The sequence below is a fragment of the Lycorma delicatula genome, chromosome 2 (genome assembly GCF_047948215.1).
Source record: "Lycorma delicatula isolate Av1 chromosome 2, ASM4794821v1, whole genome shotgun sequence".
Lineage (NCBI taxonomy): Eukaryota > Metazoa > Arthropoda > Insecta > Hemiptera > Fulgoridae > Lycorma > Lycorma delicatula.
The window spans coordinates 58356956-58369186 of record NC_134456.1 but is presented as its reverse complement, the minus strand read 5'-3'; the positions used below and the strand labels follow the sequence as shown (position 1 = coordinate 58369186).

Here is a 12231-nt window from a genome sequence, read left to right as displayed (position 1 = left end):
CTTTGAAGGAGGCGCTGAAGGAGATTAATTCCAGAGCAATAGTGAAGTAGAGAAATTGATGCGCAATTGCCTGTGACACATCCTAAACCTTTTATAAAGAAGTAATTCACAAGCTCCTCACTTGTTGGAAAAAATGTATAGAACTTCAGGAGACAACATATAAAAGTAATAAATATGTTTTGCATTTTTGTTTTTTCCTAATAAATATTTAAAAATCTCCTGTTTACATTTGACTGAAAAGTTTTAAGTGAAAAAATTCATGAAACCTTTTCACTGTAGAAAATTAGGAATAATAATCTATTTAGAATGGAAAGATAAGATTACCGTAAGTTTTGATAGAAATCAGCCAGTCAGGGCTTGCTTTGCTTGCCCTTCCTGTCTAGGACCATCTGAACCCCCGTTGTGAACATTATTCTCATGGTTGTGAAAATAATACTGATATATAATTAATAAAGTCTAATTAAAGTCTAGGTATAATTATTAAAGAAATGCACTCTTCCTCTGTTTTCCACATTCTTGTCATAGAAGCTTTGATATCCCCTCATATCCCCCAAGGTGGCTAGGCCCTCGATGAATGCCTTAAAACCTTCCCTGGAATAGAATAACATAAATATATCCTGAAAATTTGAAAGCATGGTTGGCTGGTTCTTGCATGATGCTCTGATAACCCCTTTCGATTATTTTGAAAATTATCAAGTTTGGTGCAATTGACAATTGGTACCATCAGGTCACTTTTGGTCCTGTATTAGAATATAACATTTGTTTTGCTCAATTTCATATTAGCGTTATGCACACATGCACACACACACATTCTCACTCTCTCTCACTTACTCACACACAATTTTTTTTTTAATAGTATAGATCTTTCTTTTCTTCATAACCATTTTCCTAGTCTCTTAACAACAACCTAAAAAAACAACCTAGACTCTTTCTAATAACAGTTTAGTGTACTTGTTAAATATAATAATGCATTCCTCATAAAAAATATTGTAAAAATACATAATCCGTGGATAAAAGATTCTCTTGTTTTTACCTACAGTTGAAATGCCATTTTTTTCAGGTGATTGTCATATTGAAACCAGCTGTAGAAAACTCTCAAAAATATAATCTGTTATACAAAAAAGAATATCCTGACTGATTCACTGACTCATAATCAACGTACAGCCAAAACTATTATAGATAGAGACTTGAAATTTTCAGGGTACCTTCGTATCTTTAATTAGGCGTGCATTAAGAAAGGATTTTGCGAAATTTTGATTTTAAGGGGTTCAAATCGATAAAAAACTAAATTTCGTGTTAACAACGCTATTTGTTGGACGTAAAAGCAACATAAGCTATACTAAATATTTTACCATTCCATTGCAATGTTTCCGATATGAGTGTCCGCTATAGACTAAAAAACTACTAGACCGATTTACGCGCGGGGAAGAAGGGAGAAAGGGAAAAATCGGAAAAGGGAAATAGGGAAAAATCGATAAAGGTAAAAAGGAAGAAGGCAAAAAGGGAAGAAGGGTACAGCTGTATTTCTGTGTTTAAAAATAATGAAAAAAGTTCATAATAAACATGTGTCCGAAAAAGGTTTTTTTTTTAAATTAGGAATAACAAAGAATTTTACCATGATTTCTGCTTAGCAGCAAAATGAACCTATACCGAAATTCATCAAAAACCAACTGGAATCGAAAATCACGGAAGAAAGGGAAAAATCGGAAAAGAGAAAAGGGAAAGACCAAAAAAGGGAAGATGGGGAAATGGAAAAAATAAAAAAGTGGTAAACGGGGAAAAGGATTAAAGGGAAAATGAAACGGAAGGGGAAAAAGATAAAGGAAAGATGAAGGGGAAGGGGAAAAGGGAAGTAAGGAAAAGAGAAACGGGAGAAGGAAAGGGAAACGGGAGAAAACGGAAAGGAGAGCCAAGCGAGCCATGACCCTGATTGTGACGGGAAGCGCAAGTAACCATAGAGCACGTGTCAAGCCGCGATGGGGATGCTAAATTTGGGATTGTAATACATTTTTTGTTTATCTTTATTGGACTTTTATATTGAACTATTTTAATTCATTCATAAAATGTATTGGTCTAATAAATATTGTTAAATTTTCTTATCTTCCTTTTTTTGTTTTCCTTTATTTAAGTTTTGGGCAACAATTCACTGTTTATCGTATATTCCTTCAGTAGTTTTCATAAAAATTTTTATTTACCGTTTTATCAGGATTTAATGAAAATCTAAAAATAATACTTGATTAATATTTTTTTATTTATAAAAAAATTAGTTTGCTATTAAAAAAGCATTGTGAGTGGCTACATCTACATTGTGGGTGAAGTCGCGAAGGGGGCCGCTAAAGACATAAAACAGAGTTCATGTATATCCATTAACTAATTTTTTTATGTCATATAATTAATAAAGTTACAAAATATTTAAATCCATTATCACAAAAATGGGTAATTTTTACATGATTATGTTCATTCCGTTAGGTTTACTTCAAATAAATTGAAATTCTCCACAGTAATTCAAGAAAAAATAAATTAATATAGTATAAATTCATAGTTGTTAAATCCACCTTCTTCTTTTGCAATAAGTACTACAGTACTAAGTATCTTAGTAGTTGATGATGCAGTGCTAACATCAAATCTAAAGTATTTTAGTTATTACTCATACAAATTACAAAAAAAAATGTTAACCCACTCTTATTATTTACACAACCTTTATAATCCCTACTCCCTGTTACTATCAAAAATGCTCTAACTAAAACTAATTAATTCAGATATAGTAAAAAAATAACCATTACTTTTAAAAGCGGTTGTTATACTGAAACCACCGGTAAAATATTTTAAAACATATTTATAATGATAAATAAAACTCTATTTTTAAAAATACATTACATAATATTTTTTCATGGTCTTTTAAAAGTTAATAAAACAATAAGCAGGATAATTTTTATGTATAATTTTGTTAACTCTCACAGGTTTACTTCAAGCAGATTGAAAATCTCAAGCATAATATACAAAAAAAAAGTTTGAATACTAAAACCTTTAACAGAATATTAAGTATTTAGAGGCACATAATGCACTCCACTACCAGTGTTCATATCTAGAGAACTTTTGTTATTACTTCATACAAAGTTAAAGCAAAAAAAAAGAATAATTCAAAGACAAATTTTCATTATTTAAACAACCTTTAAAACCAACTACTCCTGTTACTGTTGAAAACCTTTACCTAAAAGTTATTCAGATATATTATTATTTCATAAATTAAATGCTACAGATATAATAAAAGCTTTTTTAGCAAAATCTTCAAATTTGATAGCAACATTTAAGGTGCGTACTTCTGTAACTCCTAGTATACATTTCAAATTATAGAAAATTACAAACCTGTATGAATAGGGTATTTTCCAGTCATTAAAGCAGCACGTGTTGGTGTGCAAATTGGTTGTACATAATGATTGTTTAATATTACACCGTTATAAGCAAGTGCATCAATATTTGGAGTTGGTATCTGATCTGAACCATGAAAACTTACGTCATTCCAACCCTAAAATAAAAATATTTGGCACTCATAATCCAGTCAGAAACATTCACTTTCATTTACTATATATGTTGTTAATTGCATTTTTAATTGAACTGATTGACAAAAGAAGCATCAAGTCAGCATGAATCAGAAGCATTACAATTTTAGTTTTGTCATACAACTATACAAAACATAAAATTAAAATTACAATTATATTCTTCATAAACATAAAAAAATACAAATATATTATAGTCAGTTAAATTTTATCAAGAATTGAATTTTGAAGGGAAGTGGTTGCATAACTTCCTTATATGAAGAAGCTATTTGCTTAGAAGGTTGAACCCCAATAAAGCTTTGTATTATCAAATGCTACGCAAATTCCATATCAGACTCTCATGAAAAGAACCAAGCATTTATGTTAATAAAATTATCTACAAAAAAGTAAAAATAAAATATATTATAACCAAGAACGTTATAGGATATATCAATTGAGACATAATGTACACTTTTCAAAAACTGAATAAATATACTAACCAGGCAGCTATATTGTCATTTTAAAATCTTTTATTAGATCAGTTTTATTAACATTAACTTTTTTTCTGAATCTTAATTTTTCTCAGTTGCAGAATAAAATTAACTTGTCTACCTCATGCTAAGACAACATAAGAAGAATAAGATACACTCTAAAACTTTACTAAACTCACCATGTCATCAGCTACTATAAATATGATATTTGGTTTAGATTGTGATTTAATTAACTTTGTTTCCGACTGAAAAATTAAAAACATAAAAAATAGCACCCATGGTTGACCAGCCATCTTAAATTATTTCTATAAATTCTCTACTTTTTAAAACCTCTGAAACAAACATAATAATATTATTAATAACAGTAGATCAAAAAATATTAATAGAAAATAATTTGTTTTTTTCAATAGAACTGAAAACATTCTTATTTATATGTGCATGTGTGAATGCATGTATGTGAGTTACATTTAAAATCGACATTTAAAATCATAAAAAGACTTTAAAGTTTTAAAATGTATTGTAGTATTAATATTATTAAATTAATGGTAGAATTACTAATTGATTATTCAACAGTGAAGTTTATTTTTAGTGCCTTTAATGTTATATTCACATTCAAGGTTTTGACCTTGAAAAATTTGCAGTAAATTAACTTGCAGATTTTTCGTTCAGTACTGGTGATTCTTAATTTTGAGATTATTATTTTAAAAAAGAATGTTATGAATGACCTTTAATAAATCAAAATGTATTATATGAGTAAATTTAACTTTAATATAAAAGTTGATGTACTTGTGTGTGTGTGTGTGTGTGTGTGTGTGTGTGTGTGTTGCCTCATAAATTTAAAAATGGTTGCAAAGATTACACTAGGATGTAAACTTTCTATTCTTTAAATCAATGAAAATCAAATAAAAATGCATCAGTAGACTAGTATTATGATAAATCTGTTCTTATCATAATACGAAATATTTCAGGAGGGTAAAGGAGGTACAATGATAGTTTTACTAAAGAAATGCAAGTAGCAAATACAAAATTATGGGTTCCTCATCTAAATTACTACTAATATAATTAAATTTGTTTAAAACCTTAATTTTTTTTAACAATTTGTGCATTTTCCTAAACAATAGATGTATTTATTCTTTAATTTCACCCTTCTATAAAAATGAATGATTAGTAATTGATAATTATTAATTTGGAAACACTTCTATAGCCAAAATTGTTTTGATCTGACTTCAAAAGCACAGCCATGTATGTACATTCCAAGACTATCACTAAAAGAAATTAGTTTATAACTGAATATGAAATTTTAAATCGAAACTAAAATTTAATTTTAGATCATTCACATAAGTTACACAGCATACGATCCTTTCAGTATTTAAGTCAATGTGTATGCTACCTGCCTAAATTCAAGTTTGTTGTGCTTTATGTCACTTCATTAAAAAGGCAAAATATTCATAATTAACTGATAAGTAACTGCTCGTTCTTCGGTCCTGTGTGTTTAGAGATTTACAAAATGAACACTTCCCTGAAATCGTAGAAATTTTAGTTTGACAGAGACATTTACATTGACCTGATTAGGTACAGCAATAAAGATGAATTTGAATTTTTACTTTAAACATCAGTTAGTTTGTAAATAAACCTTTTTCTAGATCATATTCAGAAAACGTTATTTGAAAACTTAAAGTAGAGTGGTTTGAAGACATAATCCAATAAAATATGGTATTGCTAAGCTCAGAATTATAAAAGTTTGTGTTTTTATTGTCCCTTTTTCCTGATTCACTGAGCTAAATATACTATTTCATATAAACATGTAAATTCATCTAACACCGAAATGGGCGCAACATTTAGCTTTGCAAAATAACAACTTCATTTTGATTATTGCAGAGACAGACTGATTATTGACTTCATTACTCTCAATTATAGTAAAACTCTGATTCCTAATGTCTCTTATCCTAGATCTAATTTCGCTTTATATATATATATATATATATATATATATATATATATATATATGACAACCCCCACAAAAAAAATAAAATCATTACTGATACACTAAAAAAAGAAAATGAAAATTATTACATTAAAAAATTTTCTTAATATTAACAGAAATATACTCACCGTTACAAATTAAAAAATTTACTCCAATTATATTTGCACCACAAGATAAATTTAAATGTAGCAGTTGAAGTTAACAGTGCCTGATGGTAGAGACAGTAGTATGTCAAATATAGGTCTGGTGGCCTATATTTATTTTCTACAGACTGATACACAAAGCATAAGTGATTTGTTTGTTCTCCCTCTCCCAGTGCAGTCATAAATTCCTAGTTATACTTTATAATATATCTGTGTATGGATAATGTAATTTATTACAGGTTGATTCATTATTCTGATTTTGTTTTATTTTAGTCCTAAAATTGATAAAATTTATTATATTATTTTTATTCAAATGACAGAATCACTTTGTTTATTTTCTTTTATTAAAAAAAAATAAAAATAAAAATAAAAATAAAAATAAAATTATAAAGAAATTGGAGTTTAAATTCTTATCAGCCAAAATTATTTCATGTACTCATACTTTATGAAGATGACTTTGACAGAAAGCTGGAATTTTCATAGGAATTTATTGTATGTTATGAGTAAATCCTCAAATCAGTAGCTCATCAATATGGTCTGATGAAGGTTGCTCCAAACAGGATGGCTAGAAACATTATTGTGTGTTTCTTGGTCTGATAAAAATCATTTCATAATATAGAAAAGGAACTAAACAAACGCACCTACAGTTGATGTTTAATGTTGGTTCATAAAAAAGAGATCTGGAACCTCACTTCTTGGAGAGAAGTCAATTCATAACATGAATATTTTGAGATTTTATTATTCTTCAGGTATTAAACAACCTATTTCTTTAATTTGTTTTAAAATTTGTAGCAGCAAAGTGGAGCTATTCCTCACTATGCTCTTCATGTTAAAAGACTTCCCCAGTCAGTTTTTTCTTTAATTGATAGAACATCTAGGAACAATAGATTGATCACAATTTCATGTGATTTGATGCCTTGAAAATTCTTGTTCTAGAGAATCAGACATAGTGTTTTCTTTAAATTACACAGTATTTAGCTTGAGGCAGTATACTGCCTCAAGCTAAATATTAATTAAAAGTATAATGTTGTTCAAAAATCTTTATGCATTATAAAGGATGCATGATGACATTTTGAACACATTCTTTGATGGGCATTACATATGTAATCATAAAACTGTTTTTTGTTTAACTTTTTTATTAGTAATTAGGGTAATTGACTTTAACCGATGCGGAACATTGATTTCATTAAATACTGTATTGAATAGATTTCACTCACAAACACAAGAAACAAATGAGGACATTACACAAAACAGAAAATCAGATTTTGCAAATCACCAATCGATAGAGATCACACTCACAAAGACATTAATTATAAGATCCAAACTTTAATTTAGCACAAACATCTCTATATACTCAAACAGTATGATATTTAAATCCTAAATTTTACAAAAATATTGCATTTAAAGAATAAATACACCATATTGTATATATTATTCAGTTATGTGTTAAAGGGGTTTTCCATATTAGTGACATAGATAATGCTAATTAGATAAAAATGATCTTTTGAGAGAATGATTTCACTACAATTTGAAACCAAGTCGTTTATAATTTCTTATAATTTTAAAGTCACCTCATTCATTATTCATCATGCTATTTAACAAAACAACTAAATCTTTAATTTTCAAACTTTAAAATGCCTTGTTAATTTTTTTATCATTAACTTATTAATTGGTGTTTTTTTCTATTTTTTAATTGTGTTTTGTAAGTTAAAATCTTAAGTATTTTATTGTTCTCAGAATGGTAAACTCATTTATCAACATAATTTCAAATAACCTAATCATGGTGAAAATTGTTAGAGTAACTAAAAATTCACATTTATTAAATTAATAGAAAGATAATTCAGTCTAAAGAAATAATGTACCTGGTTTGTATTCCCTCTACTAATAATGAGATACCTTTTTTAAATGAACTTGAAAAGGACTTAAAATTTAAACTCCTATAATATTAAATGACATATTAAGAAGATTTATAATATAATTTTTTTTTTATATATATGAATAAAATTATAATGGTAGTTTATTACATATTAATAGTCCAGTCTCTTTAAATAACTTTAATTTTTATGATTGTGTCAGTGACAGGGTGTGTTCTGTTTAGCCTCTGGAACCACTGTAAGGAATTACTTCAGAGCTTCAGAGGATGAATGAGGATTATATATATGAATGTAAATGAAGTGTAAGTCTTTTACAGTCTCAGGCCAACCATTCCTGAGATGTATGGATAACTGAAACCCAGCCACCAAAGAACACCGGTATCCACGATCTAGTATGCAAATCCTGGAATGACTCATTACTGAATGTAGCGACATTGCTGCACAACAACTATGTAAACCAACATTAAATGAATTTACAATAGGTAGTCAAAGCAGTAGAGAATCACATTAAAACTATTGAAACCATTTTTTACAAATTTTAAGTAAATTAAAATTAATTTTAATAATCTTTACAAACTAAAGTTCAAACTCAGCTAATTATAAAACATCATGTTGTATGTTGACCAGGTAGTGTAGTATTAGAGTTTGCTGCTCTCTCATTAAAAAGTCATTGATCATTTTCATCAATGTATCTTCGCAACGACTCTTTTTCAGAATGTAAGTGCCTGTCCATAAAAAAAAAAGTGTCCTACTTTGTTTTGTTGTACTAGTAATTATTATTTATAATAGTAATAGTTCCGTCAAACTTTAATGAAATTTAATTTTTTAACCGGGAACAAACTTGCTTGCACAAGGTTTATAAGTAAAGAGTATTTCGATACATATATATACGTAAATTACAAATTTTATAAATATATACGTAAGAAACCTACAACATATTAATAAATTTGATGAAACTAACGGTAGCACTGCGATTTAAGATGGATCACATTTTTGATAAAAATAGGATTAACATTAATTTCGTAGGAATAAAAACGCTTCTGTGGCTGCATCTGTGTGACAACATGTTGGATCATGTCATTGAACTCGTGGCTGTTGTAGTTTTTCTGAGAAGCGAAGAGATCGGCTACATGGGCATTACGTCAGTCTCCTGTTTGAGGTGACACTCTTTCATTTTTTCTCCACTACCCGAATAGTTTTAAATTTCTTCACTTCGTTGTCTAATTGCGGACAGAACTCCAACACAAGGAAGGTAATGCTGCCTCTATGTCAATAAAAATGGCCAAAACAAATTTACAGTCGGCGCCTTCCACCTCGACAAGAGCATTTAAGATGCAATCCTCGGTGCCAATCCCTTCCATGAAGCCACATTGGCCTTGATTTCGAAAACCGTTCATATCGATGTTTTCCTGGAGCAGTTCCACAACCAACCTTTCCAGCAACTTGCCGATTACCGGCAAGAGGCTGATAAGCCGATAAATGCCAACCTCACTAGGATTCTTTCCTGGTTTTAACAGCACCCGTACCAAAGCTATCTTCCAACAAGTCGGAAAGCAACCCCAGCTAATGCACCCCGAGAACAGTCTGAGAAGTGGCTCTCTTATGACAGGCAGATGGTGAAAAATACCCGGGTCAAGTTGGACAATCCTCGTCGCCTTTCTCAGTGCCATTCTAGAAATCTCTCCGTCTATATTGAAGAGATCCACAGCCCGTACGCGAGGGAATGGTGTCTCACCCGCCCAGATGCCGACTTCTGCTTCATCTTTCGGAGCACCTGGAAACAGAGTATCCAGGAACGCCCGGTATATCACCACAGATGTTAAAGTGTGGTCTCGACCACACTTTTGTAATCCCTGTCAAAAGGTGACGCTGATATCTTTGCCTAGCGGATCTAACTCTGCGCGCAGCAGCTAAGGTTAGAGGACCACCATTTTTTCCCGAGTTTCCGCCTGCTACTACAGACTGCACCACGGAAGCGGAGGTCATTACGGCTCCGGGCACTCGCAGATCAGCGGACTGGCCACGACACAGAGATCCGTCCATTGGCCTAGGCCGCCGTAGGACCCTGTCGCAACCAGTCTTGATGGCCCGGCCAAATTGTTCAGCCACCAATTCCACCTCCTCCCTGTGCTCCATGCACCACTTCAACCCTTGTAATACAGCCGTGCAATCGCGTTGCAACCTGTTCTGATCCAGGCCCTTTAGGTTATAGCGACCCGAATCTGGAGCTCTTAGACCGCCTTCGTAAGCGATCTCATAGGTTATAAGCCTACGATCTTTCACACTGGCCCCGGGTCAGAGAGTCCAACTACTTGTACTTCTCAGCAAGTCACCCGTGGCGTAGTCATCAAGTCATCAAGGTGACGTATATGTAACTTTCCCCCAGTTCGCAAGAGAAATTTGGCGGTTGTTCTGCATCATTAATCAAGTAGAGGTTCTTGGCGTATACAACTGTTCGAGACCAGAGCCTCTCGGTTCACTGGGAGGTGATCCCCAGGCGGGGTATCATGTACTTTTTCAAGCAGTTAAAGAATTCAGTTGAAAAGAGAAATTACTAATTTATTTATTCAAGTAGTTTCAGTTTTTATTTACAGTTGTACATTTACACTTGAGGGTTTTATTTTAAATTTACAGACTGTTTCAATTTTTTCAGTACCATAGAAGATCATCTACTAATAACTTAATATTCAGTTAGTAAATAATGGGACTTTTTTAAACATAAAATTCATATGCATCCTGAATTACATGATTTTTAAGATACAATCTGCTAATTTAGTAAGATGTAAACGTATAATCTTTTCAACTTAAGTTTAATCAACAAATAAGCAAGAAGAAAAAAATTAAATTTTCCTGGATAGGAAAACAATTTATGTGCATAATTAATTATTTACAATTTCAAGATCTGTAACTTCCTTGTTTAGTTATTAAATTACATCTTCGATATAAGATTATTTTTAAAATAAAAGAATGGTTAAAAAATGAATCTATTGATCAATTATGGATAAAAAATTTGAAATTCCTGGGTAGTTAAAATTCATATACAAACTTAGTTTGTTAAGATTTCAGGTACCATTTGCTGCATTCCTTATTTAGTTTTCGTGTATGAAGTTATTTTGAATGCCAAATTAAAAATAACTATTGAAAAATCAAATATTCTTAAATTATCCATGACTTTATATGTAAAAATTTAAAGAAGATTAAAAATTAATAATAATTAAAAATTATCATTTTGTTGTTTTTTATGCATTTTCTTTTAAAAATTGGTTTTAAATTTATTTTACTTTGATTTTTTTTTAGTTTTATGTATGTTCTTTTCAGTTATGGGTAGGCCTACCTCTCATAGGCATACATTTCTTATTTTGTAGGTTGGCTTAGAAAAGATGTTGCTCACATGAAAAAAAAACACTGACAAGAAACTTAACAAAACTAAAAAAATGAATGCAGAGAAATAATGTAAAGAAACTGCTACTGTTTGGTTCTGTAGAATGCAGGACTACAAATTAATTTTTCTAACTAATTTTCTTAAATCTTCATTTAAAATATTTTGAATATCAGAATGAAATTTAGCTGTGTTATGCTCTAAAACCAATACTAAACAAATCAAAATAATGTTTTATTTAATTTAACATACATACAATGTAAGTACAAATTAGCATGCAAAAAAATATCTTCCAATCTTTTTATATAGAATTGTAACTTTTCATTTAAAAAATTTTCTATTAAACTTATTTGGAAAAAATTATAACAGGACCACCAGAAGAACTTTCCTGTGCAATAAAAAGAATCATTGAAATTGGTCTATTTAATGAATAATAATTAATATTTAATAAAATTCAATTAAAAAACAATGAGATGGTCAAATTGAGAAACTCCTCCTTTTTTGTAGTCACTCAAAAATAGAAATTCAAATCTTACAAATGGGCTGAAATATTTTAATGTAGCTCTATATATCAAAACCATACAATACTGACAAAACATTTGTTTACGAAAGAAACAAATAACTTAAATGAACTTACTTTTAAAAAAAATAATGTTCACTTCATAAATCCATTAGTACTATTTTTTTTTCATTTATTTTTTTTTTAGCTTTTTATATTAGTTCAGAAAATTTTCTGGACAGACATAAACTTTTGATCTTTGTTACGGATAATAAATTAGAACTCGCATCCAAAAGGAAATTTAATCTTGGGTACTACAAACTCA

General features: G+C 30.0%; 1 protein-coding gene across 1 annotated transcript in view; it reads right to left on the bottom strand.

Moving 5' to 3' along the window:
* Positions 1–6241, bottom strand: part of LOC142320183 (arylsulfatase B-like) — a 37576-nt gene extending 31335 nt beyond the window's left edge. Inside the window, exons 1-3 of the mRNA XM_075357867.1 lie at positions 6140–6241; positions 4207–4359; positions 3367–3526 (exon numbers count right to left, since the gene is read on the bottom strand). Coding sequence (XP_075213982.1) covers positions 3367–3526; positions 4207–4320 — 274 coding nt within the window. The 5' untranslated portion in view covers positions 4321–4359; positions 6140–6241. The remainder of the gene's footprint in view (positions 1–3366; positions 3527–4206; positions 4360–6139) is intronic.
* Between the last annotated feature and the right edge of the window lie 5990 nt (positions 6242–12231).